The following is a 27,015-nucleotide window of genomic DNA, read 5'->3' on the forward strand; positions in this document are numbered from 1 at the left end:
GAGGGTGTTTTGTTTGTTTTAAATCTCATGCTCTTACATTGTTCATGGCCCAAGCCCAAATCCCAGGCTGCTCCTGCACCCCATGTTTAAGCTGGGTTTTACATTTCATTTGGTCTTGACTCACCAATCTGAAATGCTGGGGCTGCTCCTGGATGTCTCAGAAAATTGGGCCTCTGGGTACTTGAGTGTAGACTCCTGCTTGCTCACTTTAATCTGTTTAGTTTCTATTTGTAGTTACTGCATAGCAACTCCAAGGTTGTAATCTGGAATATTTGCAGCTCAGGAAAATGATTTGATTTATCTAGCAATGTTAACTCAATTATTTATCTCTTGTGTGCCCTGAAGAACAAATGTATATTGAGGTGAATATTTAAAAGCTAATAGAAAATTCAATGCAGTTGATTTACATATTTTAGGACTGTAAATGTAATAATATTTAAGTATTTTAACTTTGGGGTTTTTTTTATTTGTTTGTCCCTTTTTCCCTTGGAAAATAAACCAAGTGAATAGGATTGATGGATAGATTTGTCAGAGAACTATTTGCTCACAAAAATGGAATCTCCTTGCATTATTTGGAGGAGTAGACACCTCTACAAAATGGGAGAAAATCTATGTATTTAAAAGCTTCATCCTGTCTAGTCAAAAGTAAAATAGTACAACAGAAAACATTTACACACTCCAAGCATGATTCCAGCACCTTGAGGTGAGCAAATTCCTGTTTATTTTGAAGGTTTGTGCTCATGTGAAGCAATTAAAGATTCTATGCAAAAACAGCTTTGGTACTGTGAAAAACTGGTTACCTCAGCAGGCAGCACTGCGTGCTCATGGAGATTGTTGTGCCTCTGTCCTTACCCAATGCCTGTTTGAACACTAAATTATTTATTCCAATTATAAGCATTGCAAGAGATCTGTTCCCTGAGTTTGTCAGAGTCGTGGTCAGAGGTGTGGAGTGGCAGAAGGGGAGAGCTGCATGTGCACTCACCCTGGTGCTGAGTTCAGCATCACAACCCTGAGCAGTTCTCCTTGCCTTGGGAAACTCTTCCAGAACCAGCAGCATGTGGGGCTGAGCAGTGTCCCCACGGTGACACAGGCAGCCCTTTGTCACTGTTTAATAAGAAATTACACAATCATCAGAAAGCTGAGTAGCATAAGTGTGTGTCTTTACTTGGAACCACTTCTTTTATAAACTGCAATACAGGTGGACCTGATTGGTCATTTAATCCATACATTTCACCTGATTGGAAATCAGGTATCCTCAAAATACATTTGAGGAATGGCTGAGGGAGCTGGGGGTGTTTAACCTGGAGAAAAGGAGACTCAGGGGTGCCCTCATCACTCTCTGCAGCTCCTGAAAGGTGCCCGTGCTCAACTGGGGCTGAACTCTTTCTCCAGGCAGCACTGACAGAACCAGAGCACACAGCCTCAAGCTGTGCCAAGGGAAATACAGGTTGGATATCAGGTAAAAAAATGTAGGTTGGATATCAGGAAAAAGTTTTTTCCAGAAAGGGTGATAAAGTTCTGGAATGTTCTGCCCGGGGAGGTGGTGGAGTCCCCATCCCTGGGTGTGTTTAACAAAGCCTGGATGTGGCACTGGGTGCCAGGGTTCAGTTGTGGTGCTGGGGCTGGGTTGGACTCGATGATCTTGGAGGTCTCTTCCAACCCAGTGATTCTGTGATTGGCTAATTAACAAAATGCCCATTTATAAACAATCTTATGAGAATAACAAGAAAACAGATATTAGGAAAACAACACATGCATTTTTAATAATTGGCTATCATTCTTTATCTCCAGCTCCCTAAAGTCTCCCAGGCCGATTTTGGGAAGACTTACCTAGTTTTCTCTCTCTCTGACCAGGCTGTCACATCCACAGCCCCACCTGCAGGTCCCAAGGCACGGGAGCATCTCCAGTGCCAGCCCTGGCCTGGCTCAGCCCTGGGCATCGCTCTGGAGGGTGTACCCCAGCTCTAGAAATCATTGTTCTCTCTACACAGGTGTCCCCTCTACCTCCTCTGCTCCAGTGCATTTCTGGAGCTGGGGTACCCAAAATCACAGCCCTGTGGCACAGGCAGGGCCCGACCAGAACGGTGGCCCCAGGATGCCCAGTGGTATTGGAATAATTCCAGTATAGCCAGACAGGACCTGCCTGAGCTTGTCTGGTCCTGCTGCTGAACCGAATAGTGGCAACTGTGGTGTTTCACCCCACACTTTCACTTTAACTTTTTTAAAATTTTTTAACAACACTGGCTGTGTGTATGTTTCACCCCACAGACACTTTGGGCTGGCTGGGTGTGTGGTGTTTCACCCCACAGACACTTTTGGCTGGCTGGGTGTGTGGTGTTTCACCCCACAGACACTTTGGGCTGGCTGGTGTGTGGTGTTTCACCCCACAGACACTTTTGGCTGCCTGGGTGCTGCTCTGGGCACTGCACACAAGTCCAGGCCTGCAGGAGCTCTGGTGGTGCTGGGATGGAGCTTCCCCCCATAACAGGGGCTGCTCCTCAGGTTTCCCTCTGTGGAGAAGCTTTAAGGCGATGGTGAAGGAAAGGAGTCGGTTCTGATGGAGGGTTTGGATCCAGAGCTTTATTCTGGCCCACAGGCCTCTGAATGCAGCACCAGCTCCAACAGAACTCCCTGAGCCCGTGGTTGCTGCTCCTTTAACCCCAGGGAGAGGGGCAGGGAAGGGGCAGGGAGCCACCAAGCAGGGACAGGAGGGGAGGGACAAAGGGACAAAGGACACCTGGATGGCCCAATGCCCCCCAGGGATAGAGGGCATCCTTTGGATCTGCCAATCCCTTCTGGAATGCCAGGACTGACAGACAGTACTGGGAGGGGAAAGGAGAGGGGACTGACACACCTGGCAGGGAATTATCAGGGGAGGGACCTGGGGTTCTGAGGTAAACCCGTGGCTGCCTGTCCACGGGTCCCTGAGGCTGCTGCTGGGGATGCTGCAGTGCCAAGAGGATGCCGAGGTGCCAGGAAGATGCCGAGGTGCCAGGAAGATGCTGAGGTCCTGGCTCCTCACACCAGGCTGTTCAAAGTGGTGATGTGTCTTTCTAGAAAAAGACACACCTTCTAAGTCAGAGGAAAGGTTGAAAACAAAGGTGGCAGAAGAGCTGCTGGGACAAGGCAGTGAAGAGGAGGGAGTATTCCAGTGATGGAGAGCAAAGAGCTGCTCTAGAAATGGATCATCAATGTTCTCTCTACACAGGTGTCCACTCTACCTCCCCTGCTTGGAACAGAGCATTTTTGGAGCTGCCCACTGTCCCCTCACAGCCCTCTGGGCACACGGAGAAAATCCTACAGGCTGAGGGGCAGCTCATTGCAGGGCTGGGTTTAACTCAGGCTCTGTCGTGTCATTGTCACAGAATCACAGAATTAACTAGGCTGGAAAAGATCTTTGAGATCACCCATAATTCTGTCAGTGCCCTGCTTTGAAGGGAAGGTCACTGTGGGCAGCAGGGAGTTCCTTGCTGACAGGAAGGGTGGTGTGAAAGCAGAGAGGAAGAAGGTCCAGCTGCCTTCCCTGGATGGAGACTGGGGCTCTGGCAGCCTCCCCACTCCAGCTTAGGCTGGCTTTCAGAGCAGGGAGACCTCTGCTTGCCCCACTGAAGGACTGGGAATTTGAACTAGTGAATAGCCCATAAAGGGTTGTGGGATTCATACTTTTATTAAAGTTTTTATTCTCAGATGGTGCTTCTGTGGTAGCACTGAGTAGTTCTTGATAGGGGTGCTGAAGTGCTGTTACTGACTTGCATTTGGTTGACTATCTTTGAGTCGGATGGTTTGTACTCCTCATGCTGGCATCCTCTCTGTTTCCTCCACGTGCCATTCTGGTTTTTTTTCAGTGAAGGTATTATTCTACTTCAGCAACTTTGTCTGTAGAGATTAAAAAGATTATTCAAATGAGAGGCAGACAAACAACTCTTAGTTCCAGGCACCCTTCTCTGTAGGTTGCTGTTGGATTTCCCTTTTAGGAGAGTGCTCTGTGGTGGTTTTTCCTCATGATGTGTTCCCAAATACTCCTGCTCTACAGAAGCAGTCAGGCAGCAGTCTACTCCAGGTCATGGGAAGGGCACACTAGAATATGAATCATTCAAAGGAACTGCTAATTAGGAGGCCTGTTAAATAGAAGGGAAGTTAAAGAATATCCCTTTCCCTGTGGCAGAGAAAAATGACAAACTACAGAAAAATTGGAGAGAGGATATTTTATGCTCAAGCTCTAAATGGATCCCACTCTGCAATCAGCTGCAGCAAGCACAGCCTTCCTCAGCAAGGCTTTTCCAGACCTTACAACAGCTTGCGTCTTCCATCTATTTTTGGTTTTTCTCTTGCCCTGGTTTCCATAGTATCTGAATGCTTCATGCTCTTAAATATATCTGACACTTACAGCACCTTGCTGAAGTAGGAGGTACAAAGGGCTTTGCTCTTTGGAGCTGCTGGAGCTGGAATAGCCTGGGGATGTGTGGAAGATGTGGGGTGGAGTCCTGAGTGGAAAATGTGCTTTTCTAGAGGCTGGATTTGTCACTGCTGGCTTAGGCATAGCAGGAGAAAAGAAATCCTCATAAAACTTCTGAAAAAAATATTTGAAGGGCTCAGTGGTGTAGTGCTGGGAGCAGGGGTGGAGATGAGTAGATCCGGTGATTGCCACATTCTTCTCTAATCCTCTCTGCTTTCTTCAGGTGCCACATTTCTTTCTCTCGGGTAATGAGAACATGAGGGCAACTAGGTTGTGTCCTGAAGCCAGATTGCTCATGTTGTGAGCTTATTCCTGTGGAACATTTTTAATGTAATAATTTTAGTGTAATGGGGAGTAACAGAATGATAGAGAATTGACCAAGTGAGAAGCAGATGCTGTAGGGATGACCCCAAGATTCTAGGAATGCTCATTCCTTTTATTTTTAAGGAGTACCCAGATGACAGCATGTGACAGAAGTGACCATCTCTGTGCTCCAGGAGTGTCTGGGGAGCAAGGGGAGAAGCCAGATCAAATCATCAGAGCTCAATATCTTTGCTGATTAAAACCAGGTCCAAACTGAACTCAATCAGCTGGATTGAGTATTGCATGGTTTTAGAGCTGAGGAGTTGCCTTTCATTATTTGGGAAAGGACAGCCCTGTGCCGTTCTTTCCTGACCAACTTGCATTCAAGCTTTGGAATAAACAGCTTGCACACAACCCAAACTTCTTCCACAAGGTGGTGTGTTTTTATTTGTTTATTTGGGTTTTGTTTTGTTTTTGAAATCAATCCTCATAGAACAGCTGCTTTTGATAGCGGCACAAAGGTATCTGGAATCTGTGATGGTCACTTTCAATTCACTCACTGTGACAACTCGGATCAAAAAAATCTACAAACCTCAAAACTTAGTTAATTTTTGGGTTCTTGCAAAGTTAAAATGTTAAAACTCCCTAACTCTGGTTGGTAAAACAGATATGCAGTGAAAGCTAAACAGCAAGGTCTTGGTGGACAAGAGAGGATAAAAGCTGATGGCAAGTTAAATCCTTTTACACAGGATATTTTTCTCTTAGGCTGGCAGTCTGGCTGCAGAATCTTTTACACCAGACAAGAAGCAATCATATTAGAGGAATAACTTTTATCTCCCTGAGATACTGTCTTATTGCTTGGATATTTCCTGCCAGGACTGTCTTACCTACTCCTTTGGCTTTTCTGCCTGGGGAACAAATAGGTAAGGAAAGGCAGATTGTTTTAAAGGGCCTTTTTTATTTCCCCTCCCTCTTTTTTTTTTTTTTTTTTTAACTGGGCTGTGGTGAGGATTTTCTGCCTTAAATGGTGTCTCCTAGGTGATGTGGAAATTCAGAGCTCCAGCTTGTATTTTCTGTATTCCTCATTGCCTTTAGGAGCTGGAAGGACTAGGCAGGCACTCCTGAGGCAAAATGTACCTGGCTGCTCCTGCACCCTTTGTTTGAGCCCCTCTCAGATTTGGGCCACTGGACTGGACCTCTTCAGCTTTCATCTTAAGCTGCCCCATCTAAATATAAACACTCATATGCCACAAGAAACCAGGCAAGTCTAGATGTGTGTAAGGAAAATATTTTGGGTGTTTCTCACTAGCAAATATCTCTGCAAAAGAGAAACTTGTTGGGTATACAATGTGGTTTTCTTCTAACAGTTCTTTTTTTGAAGCAGCATCTCAGGTTTGGGCAGAACATGTTCCCTCACCCCCTGAGAATTGTGCATCTGAGCTCTGCTGTGCTCCTTCAAGCACTCTTGTATAGACTCCATGACAGATGCAACACGTTTCTTCTTCCTCTGCACAGGTGACCTCTCATTTCCCTTTTTCTCTGTCTTGGTGCTAAGATTCCTTTTCTCTTCCCCTTAATCCTGTTACTCTGGTATATAATTCTCTGTCTGGCTCTGTAAACCCCAGGTGCTGATTGACAGCTGTTCTGTTCTTCATTTACCAGCAGAATTTTCATGTCTGTTGTTTTTTACTGCAGTCAGGGTGGTTTTAGTATGTCCATTCATGGACTCCAAAAGAGACTGGATTTATCTTTCCTTCTAAACAGATATTTTCAACCAGAGGCACTGGGTCCCTTGAGCTGTAACAAAAGCCTAGAGCAGCTTTTGCTGCAGCAGCTGATGTGAAAAAGCAAGCTAGGCATGCAAAGGTGCCTGAAAACTTTAGTTGCATAGGTGTGATTCATCCAAGGTGAGGATTGCTGCTGTTGCCATAAAGCTTTTTTTGTTTTAAACATTGCCTTATCTGCTTGCAGCTGTTAAAAATGAGAACAGCTTGACTTGCCATAGGCTTCACAGCTGATGCATCTGTGCCTTCCAAATAGACGGCAGAACCCTGGCAGCCTCTGCAAGATATGTCAACAGAAAGTTTGACCAGTGCGGGGAGATCCTGGGGGGGCTTTAGGGTGAATTTTAGGGGTGGTAACACCATCAAACACAAGACAGCTCTCCAGCCTTGAGATACTTGCAGCATCCCTGGGTTCAGACCAAGCTGCAGGCCTTTGTGAGTCCACCTCCATGAAAAGCCTGGATGCAAATCCCAGGCTCTTGCTGGCCCTCGGTCAGTGCTCTGGCAGCTCCACACACAGCTGGGCACAACAACCAGTGCTGCAGAGAGCAGGGTGCAGGGAGTGAAGAGGAATCCCCAATCCCTCTGGCTCTGCCTCTCCCATTCTTGCCATGACTTCGGCCTGGGAGCCAGGTGGGTGTTCATACACAACCAGTATATCCATTAGATAGATAGATAGATAGATAGATAGATAGATAGATAGATAGATAGATAGATAGATAGATAGATAGATGGATAGATGGATAGATAGATATAATATCCATTCTTCCCTCTGCTCTGTAGGATTAGGACCCCTCTTCTTCCCCTGGTAACACACCCCCCCTTTTTCCTAACCTGCCTTTCCTACTGCACATATCTCCTGGTGCAGGGGCCTAGGTAAAATCACACCTGAGAGATCTGGGTAGGGTTTGAGGCTCTGGCATGTGGGGAGAGGGTAGGAGGAAGGATGGGACTTGGGGAGCAGGCAGGAGAATGCTGAATTGGGCTGCAGAGGAGCACAGAGCTGTGGCTGCCCTGGTTATGTTGTGCTGTGTAGTAGGGTCACCTCTCCACTCGCTGCTGCCCTCCCTGAGCAGGATCCAGGGCAGGAGAAAAGGGAAAGGCAGAAAGCTCTCAGCGGAGAGTACACAAGGGGAAGCAAGGCCAGGCTGTTGCCTGCACCAGGTCCTTTCACAGGCACAGCCTGGCATGCTCAGAGGAGCTGAGCACCTGACTCTGCCACAGCTCTCTGCAAACAACCCAGCCAAACCCCCTCCCTCCTCCCAGTATTCATCCTCAGGGACACTGGGGCAGCATGACAGGCTGAAATGTGTGCTGTGACGACAAAAGCCGTGCACGCTGCTGCGGAGGGAATGCTCTGTAGGAGATGCAGGCAGCGTGTGGCTGTGGGCGGCGGAGCGGGGCTGGGCTGCGTCCCTGCAGCTCCCGACGGAGCCTCGGCTGTGCCTCAGCGTCAGCCTGGCGTGACAGAGGTGGGGCACAGAGGTGACACAGCCCCGAGGCCACCTGAGCACTGACATCCCCTCAGTGCCTCACAGCATCTGGCAGAGCTGGAGGAAGCGGTGGGAGAGCAGCGCAGAGCCTCCCTCACACGATGAGGGAAAGCCGGTCCCCTCAGCAATAATGGCTGCTCCAACATGGATACACGATCATCAGACCATCTGGCACGGTCTGACACAGGAACGGGCTGGGCATCCTCCACCCAGCCCCAGTCAGGAGGGAGCTGAGGTGCTTGGAAGAAAGGGGACTTTCCGTAGAAAGGCAGGGACAGACAGACAGACAGAGAAGCCTGCCCGGGGTTGTAGAGCTGGGGCCGTGTATGGCCTCCCTTTCCAGCTTAGCCCCCTCCAGCCCCCGCCCTCGCTGCTGGGTCACGGCTGCGTTACAAAATTTTCTGCTTTAAATAATCTCTTCGCCTCCAGACCCTTGTGCTGAGGCATCAAGAAAATGGGCCGAATGCTAATTTCTGACACGGATGTGGAGCGGCTCTGCCTTCGTGGGTGCTCTGAGCTCTCCCTTGCTCCCAGGGCCCTCAGCGGTCCTGGGCCCTAAAAACACAGCGGGGACGGGCATCGCGGCGGTCACTGCCGCCTTGTCGCCTTCACCCTCCTCTTGTCCCAGCCGGCCCCGAGTGGCCCTCCCGGGTCGCTCCCGGGGGTCTCCGGTACCGTCTCCGGTGCCGTCCCCGCTGCCCCCCGCTCGTGAGGGGGCGCGGGGCCCGGCAGGGGGCGCTGTGGCGCGGCTCTTTGTGGCGCCGCGGCGGCGGCGCTGGCGGCGGGGCCGTTCCCGCCGCGCTGCCTCCCCGCCCGCCCGCCCGCCCGCCCGCAGCCGCGCCGGGCGCGGGGCATGGCCAGACTCACCGAGGGCGAGGCGAGGAGGCAGCCGCCGCCGCTCCCGCCAGCGCCGCAGCCGCCCCCGCCGCCGCCGCCGCGCCGAGCCTCCCCCATGAGCAGCAGCGGCGGCGCGGAGCCCCCGGCGCAGCCCGACAGCATGAAGGACCTGGATGCCATCAAGCTCTTCGTGGGGCAGATCCCGCGCAACCTGGAGGAGAAGGACCTCAAGCCGCTCTTCGAGCAGTTCGGCAAGATCTACGAGCTCACCGTGCTCAAGGACCGCTACACTGGCATGCACAAGGGTGAGTCCGGCGCGGCGCGCACAAAGGGGCGGCGGGCCCCGGGTCGCTCCACGCGTGACCCACCGCGGTGTGCTGTTCTCTCACACCCCGGTCCCTCAGGGGTGCTGCCGGCTCCGATCCGCTACCCGGCAACGCGTCCGCATCCCCAGCGCCCACGGGCGGGGTCTCCATCCCCGCGGCGGAGCCCCTCGGCCCCTCCGGCAGCCCCGGGCCTGTGGCCCCGCGTGGGGTGCGGTGACAAAGGCGGCGATGGGCAGCGCGGGCCGGGCCGAGGCTGCTGCGGAGCGCGGGGGCCGCAGCGGGACCGACCCTCGCTGGGCCATCCCCGAGGGGGGCTCACACCGACCCCGGGCAGAGCTTCGGCGCTGCGGTTCTAAAATCCGTGCAACAAAGAATATTGGCCGCGAACGTGCTGCTGTCAGTGGCGTTTGGGGTAGGTGAGGGGCCTTGGTGATGGCACACGGGGAGATGAGGGGTCTTCCTTCGCTGAAGGAGGACCTTGAATGGGTGCTGAAAAGTTTGAGGAGGCTCCTTTAGCCTCGCTTATTGTTGTGTTTTTATGCTGAAGAGCTGTCGCGTTCGGCGTGGCGGCTCCCTTCAGTGGAGCGGCTCTACCCCACCCCAGCAGGTGTTTGGGATCTTGTGACCAGCACGGCTCCAGCCAGGAAGGGAACTCACGGAGTTGTTTGCTTTAGGATCCCAGGGGGTGATGGCAGCATCGCTCCCTGGCGCAGGTAGAACAACCTGCAGGGAGCCGACAGTGAGTGCCCTGAAGGCTGTCGGTGCTCAGCATGGGCTGCTGTGCCCTAAAATGATCTGTGATGGGGCCATGTGTTGGTGCATGCTGGAGGGAGTGTGCAACGCTCAGTCGTGATGCCTCGGATTTAGGAGGAAGGGTAGGAAAAATCGAGTGCCTTGGCAACGTGAACCGTTCCAGACTGAAACGAGAAGGAAGAGAGCAAGAAAAAAACAAGTGTATTTTCAAACAAAAGGCCAAATCTAACTCTCCAGCACAAAAGGAAAACACTTTCTCATTGGAGCCTGTGGGGGCTGGGCTGGCATGAATTTAGCTGAAGAAGTGTGTCTGGTTGTGAGTGAAAAACGAGGATGCCATGTGCTTGTGTGTCTCTATGTGCAAGGAACTGCATCCAAACCTGCTGCCAGGGGATGGTGAGTTGCAAGGTTTCAAACCCAGCAAGGAGGAGAATGGGCCCAAGGCAAGAGACAATTGCACATTTCATTCCAATTGACATCTTAAATATAGACTGTGTGGTCTGAGGTCAGCTTCCAAGCAGGAGACAAATTCTAGGGATCTGCTTAGGTATGGAAATTAGAGGGGGCAGCAGTGGTATTAGCCAGATGTGTGTGATACTCACTTGCTGTTAAAAGCAGGATTTCTGCAGCAAAATAAATACATCCTTTTGGTTCTAACTTTTTTTTTTTGAGTGGATGTGGGTGTTGTTGGTCAGGGGCTGTTCTGTCCAGAAGAGGCTGTTGAGATGTGAGGTTCTCTGGTGGTTGTTTTGGGGTTATTTCCACATCTCTTCAGTTCCCTGTGCCCCTCCCAGTCCTGTTTTGTACGAAGTGAGAGGCTGGGATTCCTTTCCTGGTGCCATGAGTTTGCATGTAGATCCTCAGCCTGTTTTGGAACAGCCTCTCCAGAGAAGTCATCCCTTGACAAGGAAGTGTGTGGGGGTTTATCGTGCAGCGAGGGAATGAATCCACAATCCAGCCCACCCTGGTGCCTGATCACTCTCATTTACCAGCTTTGGCTGCAGTGCCTGTGCTCCATGCAGGAATGCCATCCTGGTGAGGAGCTGCTGCTGGCATCTGCAGGCCTGGAAGGTGCCAGGCCTGACCCAGGAGCTGCAGTGGCCTGGAGCACTGTCACAGCCCCCAAACAGGGGACACTGTGGCTGCAGGCTCGTCCCTGCGCTGAACACAAGCCACCTTTCTGGGGCAGTTCTAACAGCAGACTCAGTTTTCTCTCCCCACGTTCCTGATCTGCAGTGAGATCCAATTGACAGCTCACATGCAGCTTCCATCTGCTTTTTCTCCTTTCTCTCCCCAAAGGGGAGGAAGCAGTTGTGTGAGAAGCCAGCACTGCTGGTGAAGCCCAGCGTGTCCTCTTGTATTCCCTTGCAGCTTGACATGGAGCTGAGCAGCCACCTCTGCCTCCAGGGAGGAAGAAAGGGTGGAAAAGGCCTGCCAGGGGCTGGAGGGTGTGAGTTGGGCTGCAGCCCCTCTATGGGTGCTGAGAATGGATGAATTCGGTGGAGGCAGAGGAGAATCTTAGAGATTTAGAAATATGAGCTCTGCTGTGAAATGGTTTTGTTAGTACCTGACTAGTCGTGTCTCAGCAACCTGGCTACTGGTAGCTGATACTGTTCCAGCCTAATATTATTCATGAGGCAGTTTTTCTATTTATGTTAATCACAGATACATTTGCATGTTAATGGCAGTGTTTGTCTCAAAGCTAATATTTTCATGGGAAGAGCGGGGAGGTGTTTGAACAGGCTTTTGGAATGGGTCAGGGGAGGCTGAGTGGGCAGAATCAAGTGGAAATTTTTGGCCTTGTGTTCCAGGATTAGGCAGAAGGCAGTTCCTTCACAAGTGTCAACTGGATGGGTTTCCTAGGAGTGCTCATGGTAGGGAAAGTGGAGCCATTAAGGAGTGTGAGGTGCCAAACTGAATTGCAGGGGAATGTTCAGCAGGGGCAGGAGCAGCCCTGTCACAGTGTGTGGACAGATAGGTGGCTTTTCCAGAGGGCAAGAATACAACACCCCCCTCAGCCCAACTTGCCTCCCTGGCAGCCCAGTTTTGACTCAGCTTCTGCAGGCTTGTCGATTAGCTCCCCACTGACTCCACGCTTCCCCTGCTGAAGTATTTAATGTGATTTCTGATGCTAAGCAGAATCTAGAGATCCCTCCCTCCTGCAAACCAGCAGCCTTTTCTTGCTCAAGGCTTTAGACTGCTGATGTGTGGAGTAATATTTAGGATCTGAAGGGACTGTAAATTCCAGAGTCAATGTGTAGTTTGTAGGGAGGATCAGGCACTGAATATATATTTTTTTATGCACTCTCTTTCAAGTGAAACTAGGCTGGGTTCTGCCTTCAGGGAGCTGGAAACCCTCTTGGAGCCCATGGAAGTAGGGTGGAACCATCAACACTGGTGGGACATAGAGGGATCTTTGGCAGAATGATGATGCTCTGGCTTTGCAGACAGTGTTCTGGGTGCTGTCCTGCATCCCTGTGCTGGGAATGGGTCATTGGCACTGCCTGGGACCTTCCAGGCTGACACTTCTGAACACCCTGAGCACTTTCTAACACCACGTCCTGTGTCTCAGCAGGCACAGCTGACTTGGTGCGAGAAGTGCCCGAAGGGGCCTGAGCCTGTCTGTCTGAGCTTGCTGTTAACTAAAGCAGGAAATGTGGAAGTGAGAAAGCCTAGTGAGAGTGACAGGCCCCTCTGCACATCTCTTCAGATCCTTGGGTGGCTCTGTCAATGCAAAGTTTTAGGAGCCCAAAGAACCCATGAAAGACAGGGTGAGCAGAATCCTGTCTCAGCATCCCAGGAGTAGCTGCACAGTTAGTGTGCAAGAGATAATGCCTCTTCAGGAAGGAAGTTTATTTTCCCCAAATATTTATTTACACAATTAGTGTTTCTGCCAAACCTTCTCCTGTATTTCTGACCAGGACTTTGCAAAGAGAATGGAATTGACTGCTCTACCTCCAAAACACCTGGTTGTGGAAGGCAGTAATCATATTTTCCAACATCTTTAGCTCTCTCCTTTCCAGAACCAGTACAGCTTCCCAGGTATGGGGGAAGTAGGAATGAGAAGAATGTCCTCAACCCTCAGAGCTTAGAGAGATGAAGAGCAGTGGACCAGGCTGTCCTGTACCTGCAGCCCCATTCCAGACAGGACATTAGAGGCTGCCTGAGTGCTGCTTCATGCTTGAGTGAGGAGAAGGAGCACAAGTGGCTTCTGCTGAGCAAATACCCACACCCTTGGAAAGCAGAGCAGCAGTGGGGTTTGCATTTGAGTTGGAAATGGAATGAGGCATCTTCAGGCTCCACAATTACAGGATGTTTCTGTCTCTGGAAGCTGCTGCCTCTTGGTACCTGAGCTGGTAAAAGATGAACAATGTTTCTGCCTTTGCTGTAGGGAAGAGAAGGACCAGAGGGCTCTAGGGAGGGGATTCAGGGCACTTTTATTGGTGCTGGTGGACCTAGGTATTGTTGGCCTTTACAAATCCCTGATCTGGCATGATAACAGTACCTCCCTGTGTGCTGGGTGTCTCTCCTTTATCCCCACTAAATGGTGTGTCTTTGTCCAGTTCTCATTTTCAGCCTGTCCTCCCCTGGACTGGGGTTTTTGAGGGTGCTTTGCCTCAGTTTTGCCATTGCTGAGCACTGGAATATGGGGGCTCAAGGATGGGGTTTGTATGCTATGTGTGGACATCACTCCTATCCTCAGTTTTCTGAGGTTGATGGCTGATGCTCCTGAGGCAAGAATAGTGCCTTCACTGCACGTGGGCATAGTACCAATGCATTGAAGCTTTTAGTGGAATAAATTGCTTATTCCCAAGTGCTGACTTCAGAGTTTTGCGAGCTAAACCTGGCCCAAATTATCTTAGAATTCTGAGTCTTGTATGACTTGCAAAGTAGCAGCCTGGAGCAGCAGGTGGAATTGGGTATCTGTGCTTGTGACCAGGCCTTCAAATCTGTTAGAAATAGGTTATAGAGTCTGGTCTCTCTGGTTACAGAGCTGCTTTTGAGGTTTGATGTCAGAGCAGCCCATGGGGAAAGTGAAAGCTGAGAGGAGTTTCCCCACCACAGCAGAGCCAGCTGCCTTTGCCAGGAGCAGGGAAGTTTACCTGTATTCTTCCCGGCCTCACTATATTTGTTAAATTACCTTTTGGTCCCACATTTGGTGCAGCATTCAAAACGTGGGCAATAAGGAGCTTTAATGACCTCTCAGAGATACTTAGTGCTTCTGTGCTGTTTATGGAAGGTTTTTTCCCCTAGCAAGAGGTGTGAGGACAGATGTGATGTGCTTACCTGCAGCAGCTTCTTGGAGCTGGGATGGAAGAACAGGATAATGATGTTGCTGTGGTTGGGATTGTCCTGAGGAGCTGGCCTCAGGGTGTTGTGTACCTGGAGTCCCACTGGGCTGGAGGAGAGAGGTCCAGACAGTCCCTGCACCCACCTTTGGGTGCAGCTCATGGAGAGCTGAGGCAGCTTTGGGGTATCCCAAGCCAGACACAAGAATGTGGAGGCAGAAAAATGGGCCTCTCTGGCCAGAATGATGCATCTGCAGCCCCAGCACAGCAGTGTAGACAGGGATATTCATCAGCAAGCCAGAGGGACTCGTCGTGCCTTTGCTTGGGATGTGAAATGCCACTGTGGATAGGAGGGGGATGAGTGAGGGGGTCAGATGCATTCTGAGTCTATTCTCCAGTGCTTTGCCTACCCTCATCTGAAACAACTCAAGTGACAGAGCTCCAGGCACTTCCCTGGGGAGATCATTCCACAGTCTAAATCTCTTTCTGCTAGGAAATGTTTCTTGATAACCAGCCAGATTTTTCCTTTGCTTATTCTTAGCATCAGAGCACCCAAAGATGAACCCTCTTCTTCCTGGAGGGGCTACAACTCCTCCCCCTCCTGCCTTGGCTCCAGCTTTCGTCTGAGATGTTGAGTCATATCTTGACTAAGAATGTCAGGATCTGGCCTTTTCTCTGTGCTTTTTATCTGGCTTCTTAGGTTGGCCCTTGCAGAGTGCAGGATGCTGTGCTGGGCTCTGTATTGCCCTTGTGGTGCTTTGGTGTGTGTTTGCATGCATCATACAGGGCCAGGCCTCTCCTGCCATAGCTCCCTGATTTGTCAATCTGGATCAGGGAGCTTTTGTATAAGCCTAAAATCTCAGATACTTCTCTTCTTTCCTTGCTTCTTTTCTTCTTTTAATCAGTAATCATGCTGGTCCTTGCCTCTCTCCTGATCCTTGTGTTTGGGGCTGTTTGTGCCACAGACAAGATCAGCTTTCCTTTTGCTCCCCCATTGTGTCTCACCTTGTTCAGCACCTGTGTCAAGCCCCTTTATTCGCTGGGACCCTTTTCCAGCTCTTAATAGATTTCAGATGTGACCTGCAAGTCCTTTCACGTTGTTTCTTTGTCTTTTTTTTTTCCCCTGGAGCTTTAGACACATCCAAATTATGTAACATTTGTGTTGATGTTCATCTGCAAGTGCCTGTCTAACTTGACACTCTGTGTATCTGCTGCAGGTTGTGCATTCCTCACATACTGTGCCAGAGACTCTGCCATCAAAGCCCAGACAGCCCTGCATGAACAGAAGACTTTGCCAGGGGTAAGTCCCAGTGAATTGTCTGCAGCTGATGCTGTGGGCAGGATGATGGGGAATTTTCAGGGCAGGGAGTGAGGGTGAGAAGTGGCTTAGATCAATTTTCTTGCTTGTGGAAGAGAAGGGTGTTTGTTTCAGGGATAAGGGAGTGAAAGCACAGCACTGCTCCTCAGAGCTGCTGCTTTTCTGCTTTTTTTCCTGTTTTTGTGCTGCTCTTTCCTCTCTGTGGTGTGACAGGACACCTTCAGCTTTCTGTCCCTGTCACTGTGGGGTTTGAGGTGAAATGTGTGGGTGCACAGTGGGCATTGCTGAAAAACTCACACGAGAGAAGATACCAGAGCCTTTTTCCAGGTGTGCAGAACCTCCTGGTGCATCCAATTCTACTCTGCCATTGCCCTGCAGGGTGCCTGGATGGAGCTCTGATGCAGTGGCTGAATTGGATCAGCCTCTCAAAAATAAAATATACACTTGCCACATGCCATTGTTTGGAAGAGAAATGAGTTATTTATAGGTGAGAGAAGGACTGCTGGTCTGTTCCTGGGTCTTGCTCACTCCACAGCTGGTCTTGGGAGCAGAGTTCAGTGGGATTTGAGGGAGGCTGGGCCCTGTGGAACAGGTCCCTCCTTGCCTGGCAGTCCTCTGCCTCCCTGGGACCTGCTGGAGAGCTGGAAGGAGTTCTGGATTGTTGCCCTTCCCATTTTGGTATGATTTAAGAGCTTTGACTGGGCAGTTCCCTTGCTGTACTGAGGGGGTTGATCAAGCACATTGAAAGGATTCATTTGGAGGTGAGTAGGAGGAGGAGTTGGGTACTTATAGATAGAAGCTCACAGGAGGCCCTGAGTGCTCAAGGCAACAGAATAATTAATGTAAACCAGGGGTCTCTGAAGGGTGGTTAGGAATTCTTAACCATAACATTTTTTCTTTAACCCATACAGGTCCAAAGAGCTTCTCTCACCTCTCCAGCTGCCCTCAAGACCTCCACACACACACACACACACACACACACACACATCCTTTTCTGTATTTGTTTACCTCTGCTTTTTTGGCATGGGCCTGTGCTGGAAAATGCATGTGACTTAATTATCACTTAACAAGGTCCTTATCTCAGGACAGCCAGGGGGAAGAGTACAAATAACCAGCACAAATCTGCCTGAGATATTTTTGTGTGATGGGAAATGGTTGGATTTTTAAACTAAAGCAGTGTAACCTCTTGTGCTGGTCCAGGGCAGAGCTGACAATGTCTGTAAGAACAAGTCAAAGGATGGAGGAGCAGTTGAGAGGAGTCATGGTACAGTGCTGTTAAAGCAGTGGGGAAGTCAGATGTGTCTCTGAAAAATTATTCATGGGAGGCTCGGTGGATTCCAGGCAATCTCAGCTTTGCTACAGTTCCACATGGGGGATTTGTTGCTTGTTTCACTGTGTTCTCTGCTGCCTGTGCTCTCAGGGGTTGTAGAGAGCTGCATGGAGCAATGTTTAAAGCAGCAATTTATCTGTGATGTGGTGATCTAAAGGCTTTTTATGTTAAGGGAGGTGTAAGACACTGCCTGAGAACAGTAAGAAATCTGTGGTAGGTGAGTACTTTTGAACATTCTTGTCTGGAGACAGTTAATGAGCAGTGTGGTGTAATTATGTTTCAGGATTAGGATGAAGATGAGCTGTGCTGCATTTGGAGCTATTTTCAGGCTGCCAATATAGCACTTCATCACATTTAGTTTCTCTTTTGTTCAGTCCCTCAGTGACCAAGAAGGCACAATTCTCTCTCTTCTCTTTGGTCATGTGGAGATGGTTGCTTGGCATGGACATGGGCTGGGTGAGCTGAGGTGGCTTCCAACCATGGTTTGGTGGTGTTTGTGTAGCATCACCTGTCCTTGTGGGCAGCACTTTAGAAATGAATCACACACAGGAGAGCCAGGCAGTTCTTCCCTGTTTTAGGAACAAAGATGTAAAATTTCATCTCTGTATATTCACATCTGGATCATCTTCTGGTGATCTCTGGGGCAAATCCCATCCCCAGGAGTTCAGCCAGGCCCCAGCATAGGGCAGGGCACAGAATGTTCTGACCACACCACTGAGATTTCAGTCAGTGGGCCACACTGATAAACAGCTGCTTTCTTGTGCATTCTACCCATATCCTTTCTCTCTATTGCACATAGCAGGAGAAGAAAGAAAGCTGAAGGGTTATGAAGTGTAGGGTGACACAAACTGTCACCTGAGTGCATGACAGGAGGTTTAGAAACAGCAAGGGATCAAACTGGCAGAGGAAAGGTCTTGTGCTGATCCTATGCTTGCTGTTGTACCACCAAGCAATTGCAGATGCCACAAGAACCAAAATACCTTCCTTTGTTTGCCTCAGTGCAAAGAGCTGTGCTTGAACTCAACAGTTCATGAACCTGAAGAGAGACAAATGAGTTTTTTGGTCTAGATTGAAGATTTTGTAAGGACAGAGTTATGGAAGTGCTTTGATGTGGTTTCTGAGATACTCAGGCTATGATCAGGCATCTGGAGCAGGACTTCTGGGTTCTCTTCCAGGCTGTCACTGGGTAGGTCTGGGCCCACAGAGGAATTGCTGAGGTCTTCCAGGTCTGATGCCAGCAATGTCAGCCCACCTGCAGGGCCATGAGTGCAGTGTAGCTTACCTAGGCTTTTATACATAGTTATATTTATATTTTAGGTTTTCCACATAAGTCAGTAGGAATCACTGTTGTCTGTATTTATTTTTGTGGCATTTGGGGCAAGTTCTTTTTATGTGAGGTCAGAATTCTCTTTTGTCTCTGAATTGAGTGCTGTTGGATGTATGGTAACTGAATGGAATTTAAACTCTTAAAAAGCTTATTTTTTAACAGTAAGGCTCAGCATCTTTTTCTGAGCTAGACAGAATTTTGGCTTTTACATTCTTTTATATGGACCAGTGTGCTCAGGGTGTAAAGCAGCAAAACTGTGATAGAATCATCATGTTGGGAAGGACCTCTGAGATCATTGAATCCAGCCATTAACCCAGCACTGCCAAGTGCACTGAACCATGTCCTTAAGTGCCACATTTGGTGGTGACTCAACCAGTCTCACCTGTACAGCTGCATATTGTATTATCTAACACACCTGTGCTGCCCTCAGAGCTGCTGAACTGTTGAAATCAGGCCTTTAAGGCTATTTCCTAAATTTGGTGCCCTCTTCAGCTGCCAGCCAGCCCAGCAGTGCAGTGTTTCACCTTCTCCCCACTCCCTGGCACACTCCTCCCTGCCTCAGTGAAATGATATTATATCTCAATAACCCATGCCTTTGATTCGTGATTGTGCCTTCACTTTGCTGAGTTCTGAAAGGAATTGGAGAGGTTATTAATGACACACAGTGATCACACAGCAAGTTAAAGCCTCTTGCTAAGTGAAATTTGAGGGAAAAGCATCCAGCTTTTCAATATTTCGCAGAAACGCTTTATGTCTCTTTTCATTTGCAGCCAGACAGTTGCAAATTACATAAAATTGCTCCTGAAGAAGAAGAGGAAGAAGAATAGAGGGAGGAAGTGAAGGGGGGGAGGTTTAAAAAAGTAATTCTTTTGGCAAGGTACAGTTACAGTTTTATTTCTATGCAGAACAAAGAAAGGCCTGCTGAAAGGTAGGCAAGTAAGTGGCAGAAATTGGTATTGATCCAAGCTGGGAATACGGGCAGTTTAAGAGCAGTGATGAGGGTACTGAAATGTGGCTACATCATAGGGAGAACTCATGGAAGCAGGGACACAGGAATGGAAAATTACAGAGAGCAGCAGCATGAGAGCAGACAGAGACTCTGGGAATGCACCAGGGGTTGAGATGCTGCAGCACTAATTCAGGTGGTTGGGCACCAGCATTGTGCAGAGACCCAGCAGAGCTGGAGCAGAGGGCATCCCTGTGGGCAGGCTGTGTCCTGTGCTGCCAGGAGCAAGGGCTCACCTGGGCCATCTGTCAGGATCCACAGCCCGTGGTGGTGGCAGGAGGGAGCACAGGTGACTGGAGGGACTTTGGTGGAAAGGGCAGAGCATCTCATTCTTCCTTCCCCTCTCATTTGTGCACCAGTATTTCTGAAAGTTTCAGGTGATCTAAATGTTTGGCTGAGGTTTGAAGCTGGGCCCTGCTCACTAATCTTTGCAAGTTGAAGCCTTGAGCAGGGCAGGGTGGAGAAGTTTTTCCCATGTCCATGCTTCAGGTTTGATAGACAATCCCATTGCTGAGAGCCATGCAGCATTATCAGTTAGAGACACAGAGAGCATGCCGAGGCTGTCTTATGGAAATGGCAGCAGCAGGACATGAAGGTGCTGGGCTAAAGCAGCAGCAGAAGTGCCTGTTCAGTGCAGAGGGAATTGAAAATACTTGTGCTGTTGAGGGTTGTGCTGTTGACTTGAGGGGCTGGGAACCCTCAGTGAGGCAAAGCCCACTGAAATGCCTACACTGAAGATGAAGCTGCCAAGGCAGACATTGTCTCCTGTTCCCTGTGGAATTGGAAGAACAGTGAAACTAAAGATCAGCACCCATTCCCACATGCTGACCAAGTGGACACATTCAGGCTCTGTCCTGTGCACAAGGGCTCTTCCTTTCTCCAGAGAAATTGCTGCCCTTTGCACAGCCAGGCCCTGGCATCTCCTTGCAGCACAAAGCTCTGACTTTTTCCTCCCAGAGCTGGGTTTTCCCTGGTGGTCTCACTTACCTGGGCTGGTGAACTCACCTGCACCTGCACACCAGCCCACACAGACTCTTTGCAAAGGCACCCCCATCCTGAGTGAGGCTCCACATCCCCACCTCCCTGGGGTCATTTGGGGTGTGAACCTGCACACAAGTGTTTGTGAACATGGATGTAGATGGGATCATAGGATAATTTATGGTGCAAGAGACCCCTGGGGTCTGTGCTCAAAGCCCACTCAAAGCAGGGCTGACTACACCAGATCACTGAGGGCCTTCTCCAAATGAGATTTTACTGTCTCCAGGGGCATCCTGCAGTCACCTGGGGCCTCTTTTCTCAGAAACAGCTTATCTCATATCAGCCCAGAGCAGGCTCAGGGGATTTATTTGGTGGTGCTGGGGCTTGGGCCCGTTTTGGGTGGATTTTCCCGTGGGTGTGTCAGTATCCACGGAGGTTTTTGCTCTGCTGGGATTGTCAGTGTTAGTGGTTGCCAAGGGAACTGGCACAGCCACTCTGTGTGCAGGCAGAGGGTCCCTGTGCCTGCCCCCCTCTGTTACATCAGCAGGAATGTCTTTTCCTGGCCACTGTCATTACCTGCCATGGGGCAGGAGAAGGGAATGGTGAAGCAGTGAACCTGCCAGCACAGCCAGGAGAGGCTTCTGCAGGCTCTGCAGAGCTGCTGAGTCCATCAGCTCAGACACTGCTGCCCCAGGTTCTTCCCTTCCCTGCTTTTTTGGGGTCCTTGGAGGCTGCAGCCTGTGCACAGAGAAGCCCCTGAAGGTGCTCCCTGGACCAGTGGGAAAGGCTTAGTGTGCTGGGATTCCTTTCCAGTGGAGAGATCAAAGCCAGCTGATGTGTGCTCCCAGCTTTTCCCTCTGCAGCTTTCTTGCATTTGCTCAGGGAAACTTGGTGACCCATCTCACAGCATCTTACTCTTGCTTTTTGCAGGCCTTAAGCCCTAAGCATTCCTTGGGGCAATTCCTTGGCAAATGTGACAGTCTTGGGCAAATCTCTGAAGCAAGATGCTGCAGCTGACACAGGACCGTGGGTCTGAGCACCCAGCCATGCCAGGCCCATGGCATTCTGGAGGTCAGAACAATCTCTTGTGGTCTTGATGAACTTTCTAGAGGAGTTCTTGGGTTTTCAGTTTCATCAGTCCTTCAACAATCTCTTTTGCTTGTGCATAAAGATGTAGCTGAGCCAGGCAGGCAGAAGCTGTGTGGTTTGTACTCTGGGATTCACATCCTGCTTCTGCCACAGACTTTCTGCATGATCTTCATCACCACATGCCTCAATTCCTCCACCTGGAACACACTGCTCATAATTATCCTTGTCTCCTCCATAGCAGGATTGAATGAGGTGAATTCATAAGCAGCCTGTAGAGCTGTGCCAGAACTTGGTACTAGTGTTGCTCATGTTTCTGTATGAGACAACCCCTCTTTCTCAGGGAAGGATGGTTCTCCTGGACAGGACTAAGGCACACTGAGATGGCAGAGGGAAGATGCAAGCAGGACACTTGAGCACTGAGACTGGCACCAATCCAGCCCTGCTTGCATTCCCAATCAGAAACAGAATCCAAATGAACAAATTAGCATTTAGATTTATGAGCTCTGCCCAGTTAGAAGTGATTATGATCATTCAAGCAGGGCATTTTTAACTGGCCAGAGGAGGACAAGCCCACAATTTGTAAAGTGGAGAGCTTAGGACCTAATTCTGCCAGTGGCCTTGGATGCCTTTTGGTTACTGCCATCCCAGAGGAGCCAGCCTGCATTGTGTGCTTTGTACACTCTGCTTCTGACCCTCTTAACACTGTGAGCTTCCCCTGCATTGCACCTAAGGGGCTATTTTACATCACTTACTTGTAATTAATAGAGAGGCTTGCCCTGCTGTCTCAGGGGGCTTTTTCCTTCCATCCAGCTTTTGCAATTTGAAAGCTGAAGAAGGGGGATCTGGGAATCTTCTCCTTGAAGAACAGGGCTGCCACATTGCTGAGCTGACTGACAGCTCATGCTGGGCACTGATTAAACACGGGGAGCCAGTTCACCTCCACAAGTCTTTATTTGGGGTGGGATGAGAGAAGGGGTGCATTTTGGCCTTGGTGAAACCAATAGCAAAGCTTCCTCTGACTTTAGGAGTGCCAGGATGTTTGATGCCAGATTCTTGTTCTCTAGAGTGCTACAAAGGTGGGGAGCATTTCCTCAAAAGCAGAGGGGAAGCCCAAGCAGAGCAGGGTTCCCTGCTTCTCTGTGCTGCCCAATCCTGGGATTTGGGGTGGGTGTAATCCAGACACTTTCCCCAAAGCCTCTTAGCCTTTCCCCTTTCCTGGAAGTCTCTGGGCTGCAGTGACCCTCCCTGTGGGTGTCTCCTCTCTGTTTTCAGAGGGCTGCACAGGACGTGGCTGCTGTGTGATGCTCCTGAGGTTGGCTGCCACTTTGCTTCCCACCAGGAACCCCCCCAGAAATCCCACAAAGGCTGCAGGCTCCTGAGAGGGGCAGTGGTGCAGGCAGAGAAACCTCGGTGAGAGCTGAGAGCAGGGACAGCTGTGTTGTGTATCCAGCCAGGAGGGAAATGTGAGGGAAAAGCTGGAGCAGGAGCTTTGCTGCCCATCTGGTGCCCACTGCTGCTGCAGAGGATTTCCTGAGTGCAGTGGGTCATGGAGCTGCCAGCCCTGACAGTGTCAGCAGCAGTGGGTGAGGAGGACCCTGAGGTGTGAGGGTGAGGGACTGGGGCAGGGGACATTTGGCCCTTGGTGTCCTGACAGCACGTGCTAAATGTTAATGTGATATTCTTAAGAAATGAAGACTAATAATGCTCAGCTGAATAATTTACCAGGGAAGATGAAGCTCAGCTTGTGAGGCAGGTGCAGGCTCGTGAATCATTTGCTGGAATTCTCCATCTTACACATGTGCTCACCTCTGTGTTCCTGTGTGGTAAAAGGCATCCATGTCTTTCCACTCTGGGAATTTAAGGCAGGCACATCCTGACTGCTGGATTCTGGGCCCAGCTGGGTTTGTACAAATACAATTTTCTTATTCAGGTGTGCTCTCTGATTACTGAGCTGGGTATACACAAATCCAGTTTTCTTATTCAGGCGTGCTCTCTGATTACTGTGCAGCCTCAGGTGATGACTGGAGGCCAGGAGAATTTGTACTTCCAGAAGTGGATCCTCCCTGCTGCCCTGTTCCTCTCTTCCTCCCTCAGATGGGAGAGGTAAAACTTGACCATTCCTACTGTATGTCCTGTAGGGGACAGAGCTCTTTGTCTGAGACATGTATACAAAATTTAGAGACAGTGCTTAAGGCCTTAAGGTGACTGAGTTAAAGCTGCTGTGGACTCCCTCTGCTTGAGAGGCCTTTGATAATTTGTTCATCTTTGGTGGCAATATGAGAGTGGTGGTGTTCTTCTCCATGGAAGCCTCTTGTGTGCAAGGAGAACCATGGCTCCCTCTGTCTCAGATGAGAGGCAAATCTGCCAGAAGAAGCTGTCAGACAATCCTGCTGCTCTTCTCCAAGCCTCAGCATCTGGACAAATTTCTTGTATCTTGTTTTCTTCTCTTTCTCCAAATCTTCCAGAGCAGATAAAGACCAGCTCAGAGACCTGACCTCAGCTTGGTGGGTGTCTCTCAAAGTCCCTGGAGCTGGCAGAGCCTCTGGAAATGGGCAGGACTTGGTCTGACATGAGCAGGGGGAAAATCTTCCTGTGCCCACCCCAGGTGCTGTTTCAGGTGGGCAAGAGAGGAGCTGTGGCCATAGCTGGGGGTACAGGGCAGCCCTGATTCTTCTTGTAGCCCCAGGTAGGAGCTGCCTCTGGGTTTGCAGCATTGCTGTGCTGGCACTGCCACCTCACTGCCAGGGCACCGTGCTGTGGCCCAGCTGTGGGCACATCAGCTCCCTGGGTCAGTGGCCCTGAGGGGTGCACTCCCCCAGGATTTCAGGTTTGGTGGGGTCACCACCCCTGGGGTCACGTCCCTGGCATGGGGGAAAGGACAGGGATGGACAGATGGGGAGAGGGGGCCCCTTCCCCAGAGATCATATCAAAATGTCTCTTTTGTGCAAAGCAGAGGGAATGCCCCCAAGAGCTGGTTTCCATGGCAACTGCAAATGTCAGGTTCCATGTGGTGAATAACCGTTTCCATGACAACACCTCCTTTATCCTAGGTGCTGGGAGCTGGAGTGACAGCCCTGTTGGGGGAGGGGACAGGGAGATGGCCTCAGGTACTTAACCTCCCCCTCTCCTCCCCCCATCCTTCCCTCAGCCCCTGCATCCCTGGGAGGCAGGTGCTGGCTGTGTGTGCCCTGCATTTCCACAGCATCCCTGCTGCCCCTCCTGCCCCCACATGGCTCTGGGGCTTTGGCTTCCTCACAGAAGCTGAGCTCTGAGTCTGTGCCTCATCTCCCTCCCCATCAGCTCAGTTAGTTTAGCCCAGGTTTTGCATCCTGGGTAGGAACAAAACTATTCCTTGGTACTGGGGGAATCCATGTCCTGGATGTGACGTGGCCAGCTGCCTCTGCTGGCTCTGCAGGGAGCCCTCTCTCCTGAGCACACATCTGGGCTGCCTGCCCTCTCCCACTCAGCCTCTGCCAGCCTCAGCTCACACAGGCAGCGTGCCAGGGACCGTGAGCACTGACAGCAGCCTCTCAGCAAGGAAATCGGAGGCTTTGTGCAGCAATCTCTGACCTCAGACTCCTGAATCCCTGCCCCACATCCCACTCAGCTCAGCAAAGGCGTGCTGGGCCCTCAGCAGCTCCTGGTGAGTTCCAGTGCTGCAAGTGCTGGGGCCACATGGCAGCAGCAGCAGGACATCAGGAGCTCTGCAAATCCCTGCAGCTGAGCAACAGTGGGGAAAGGACCTGCAGCCTCTCCCCTGAATGATTCAGCAGCTCTTGGGGCTGTTGTCTGACATGGTGCAGCATGGCAGCAGCTGGGCCTTCCTTTGGGGAGCTGCCAGCCCATCCCTGGGGCCATTTTCAGCAGCTCCATGAAAATCCTTGAGGCAGGAATGGTGTGGGCCTGCTCCCAGCCTCTGCTCCTCCTGCCTGGGCTCCATCAGCCAGAGGAAGGCAGCTTCAGAGCCCCCAGCTGCCAGACTGTGTGCCAGGCCATGCCATGCCAGGAGCCCCTCAGCTGCCAGGCTGTGTGCCAGGCCATGCCAGGAGCCCCCAGCTGCCAGGCCATGCCATGCCATGCCAGGAGCCCCCAGCTGCCAGGCTGTGTGCCAGGCCATGCCCGCTGTCACCTCCTGGTTGGCATCTCTGCCCTGTGAACTGCAGAGCCACCTCACAGGTTTCCTCTAGCTCTTGGGAATGTGGGCTCTGCCTCTGGTTTCTGGCCAATCTGGAGACTGACAGCCCTGCACATATTGCATGCTGGCTTTTAAACACATTTCAGTTGGTGGCTTTTATGGCTTGATTTCATTTTCTGTTTTGTTGCTGTTTTTCCTCAGGGGTTTCCTAAAAGAGGGGGCAGACTGTGCCTGGACCTGCAGCTCATGTGCAGGCCTTGCCTGCAATATTCTGATTGTTTTTTATTATGAATGTCACTGATTCAGGTCACTGTCAGCCTCTGTGAGTGATGCTGAGAGCCGTGGAGTGAGATGTGCTGTGAATGTGGAAATCTGCCCTGTGCACCATTCCTTGGAGGATATTCTGGTGCACTTGGATCCTGCTAGCTGGGAAAGGAGGCTACAGCTTGTCAGCTGCCTCTCTGGGCAGCACAGGGCACACAGCCCTGCCAGCAGATGAGTTTTGCCCTGCTTTTCAAAGCAGACAGTTAAAGCTGTGTGTTCCTTAATGCAGCTACTTCTGTCTCACCTGGAGAGTCCCCATACCATGTGAGCTAAGCTACCCTTCAGGCTTGTTTGTGCTTGGATTATTGCTGATGACACTAATGGCTGCAAGAGAAGGAAAAATCTCTTCTCCACACCCAAACAAGAGGAGTTTTGCCACTTTCAACCTGAGCTTTTCCCCTGAGGGCTGGAGATGAGAGATGTTGGAGAGCAGCACTGCCCTTCTCAAGAGCTACTCTGGTGTCTGTGTGAGGGCTGGGGAAGGGGAAACAGCACAGCCCTGCTTGCTGTGCTGCTCCTGGCCAAGTTCTCAAGAGCTTCTCTGGTGCACAGAGCTGTCTGTGTGAGGGCTGGGGAAGGGGGACACCACAGCCCTGCTTGCTGTGCTGCTCCTGGCCAAGTTCAGAGGCAGTGTCTCCTCCCTGCTGCAAGGACAGTCCGTGGTGGCTCAGCTGGGTGACGTGGCCGTGCCTGCACTGAGTCAGGGCACACACAGGAAGAGCTTCCAGGCACAATCTCACCTCAGGCCACTGCTCAGGCTCCAGTCACATGGTGCTGAGCTGCTTCCTCAGAGTCCTCTCTGTGCTGAGGAGGCAGAGCTTTGTGCATGGTGGGCATTTCCAGGAGAGCAGGGAAAAGCGCCAGGTTCCTTTTGCTCCCTTCTTCAAGGGTACTGCTGGCCATCACAATGTCTTGGTTTCCCTTCTACCTCTCTCCTTCCTGTGCCCTGTTGCCAGTGCCTTCAGCAGCCTGTGCTGGGCACTGGGCCAAGCAATAACCTCTGCATTTCTGTTCCCTTGCAGATGGCACGCCCGATCCAGGTGAAACCTGCGGACAGCGAGAGCCGTGGAGGTAGTTGTCATCTCTCCTTGTTTCTCCTTTGGTGGCCCTGTGCTTGTGAGGGGGACCAGGAAATGAGACACAGGGTCCTGACTCTGTGTGAGGAGGGGTCTGTGTGTGGCAGAGAGCTGGGGCGCAGGAGGGCAGGGTAGGGACACAGCTGGATACACCAGGTGCTGAGGGTGATGGTGTGACTGCCCCCTCCACT

The 27,015-nt window shown here is 50.8% G+C and overlaps 1 protein-coding gene across 3 annotated transcripts in view; it reads left to right on the top strand.

Annotated features, from left to right (window-relative positions):
* Positions 1–8,889: 8,889 nt before the first annotated feature.
* CELF5 (CUGBP Elav-like family member 5) overlaps positions 8,890–27,015 on the top strand; it is a 38,871-nt gene continuing 20,745 nt past the window's right edge. The window contains exons 1-3 of one of the 3 annotated variants that reach the window (XM_030966635.1): positions 8,890–9,178; positions 15,459–15,541; positions 26,771–26,822. In XM_030966635.1, the coding sequence (XP_030822495.1) occupies positions 8,890–9,178; positions 15,459–15,541; positions 26,771–26,822 (424 nt within the window). The remainder of the gene's footprint in view (positions 9,179–15,458; positions 15,542–26,770; positions 26,823–27,015) is intronic. The other 2 variants (XM_030966636.1, XM_030966637.1) reach the window with 2 other exon arrangements.

This window comes from Camarhynchus parvulus, chromosome 28, assembly GCF_901933205.1.
Source record: "Camarhynchus parvulus chromosome 28, STF_HiC, whole genome shotgun sequence".
NCBI classification, from domain to species: Eukaryota; Metazoa; Chordata; class Aves; order Passeriformes; family Thraupidae; genus Camarhynchus; species Camarhynchus parvulus.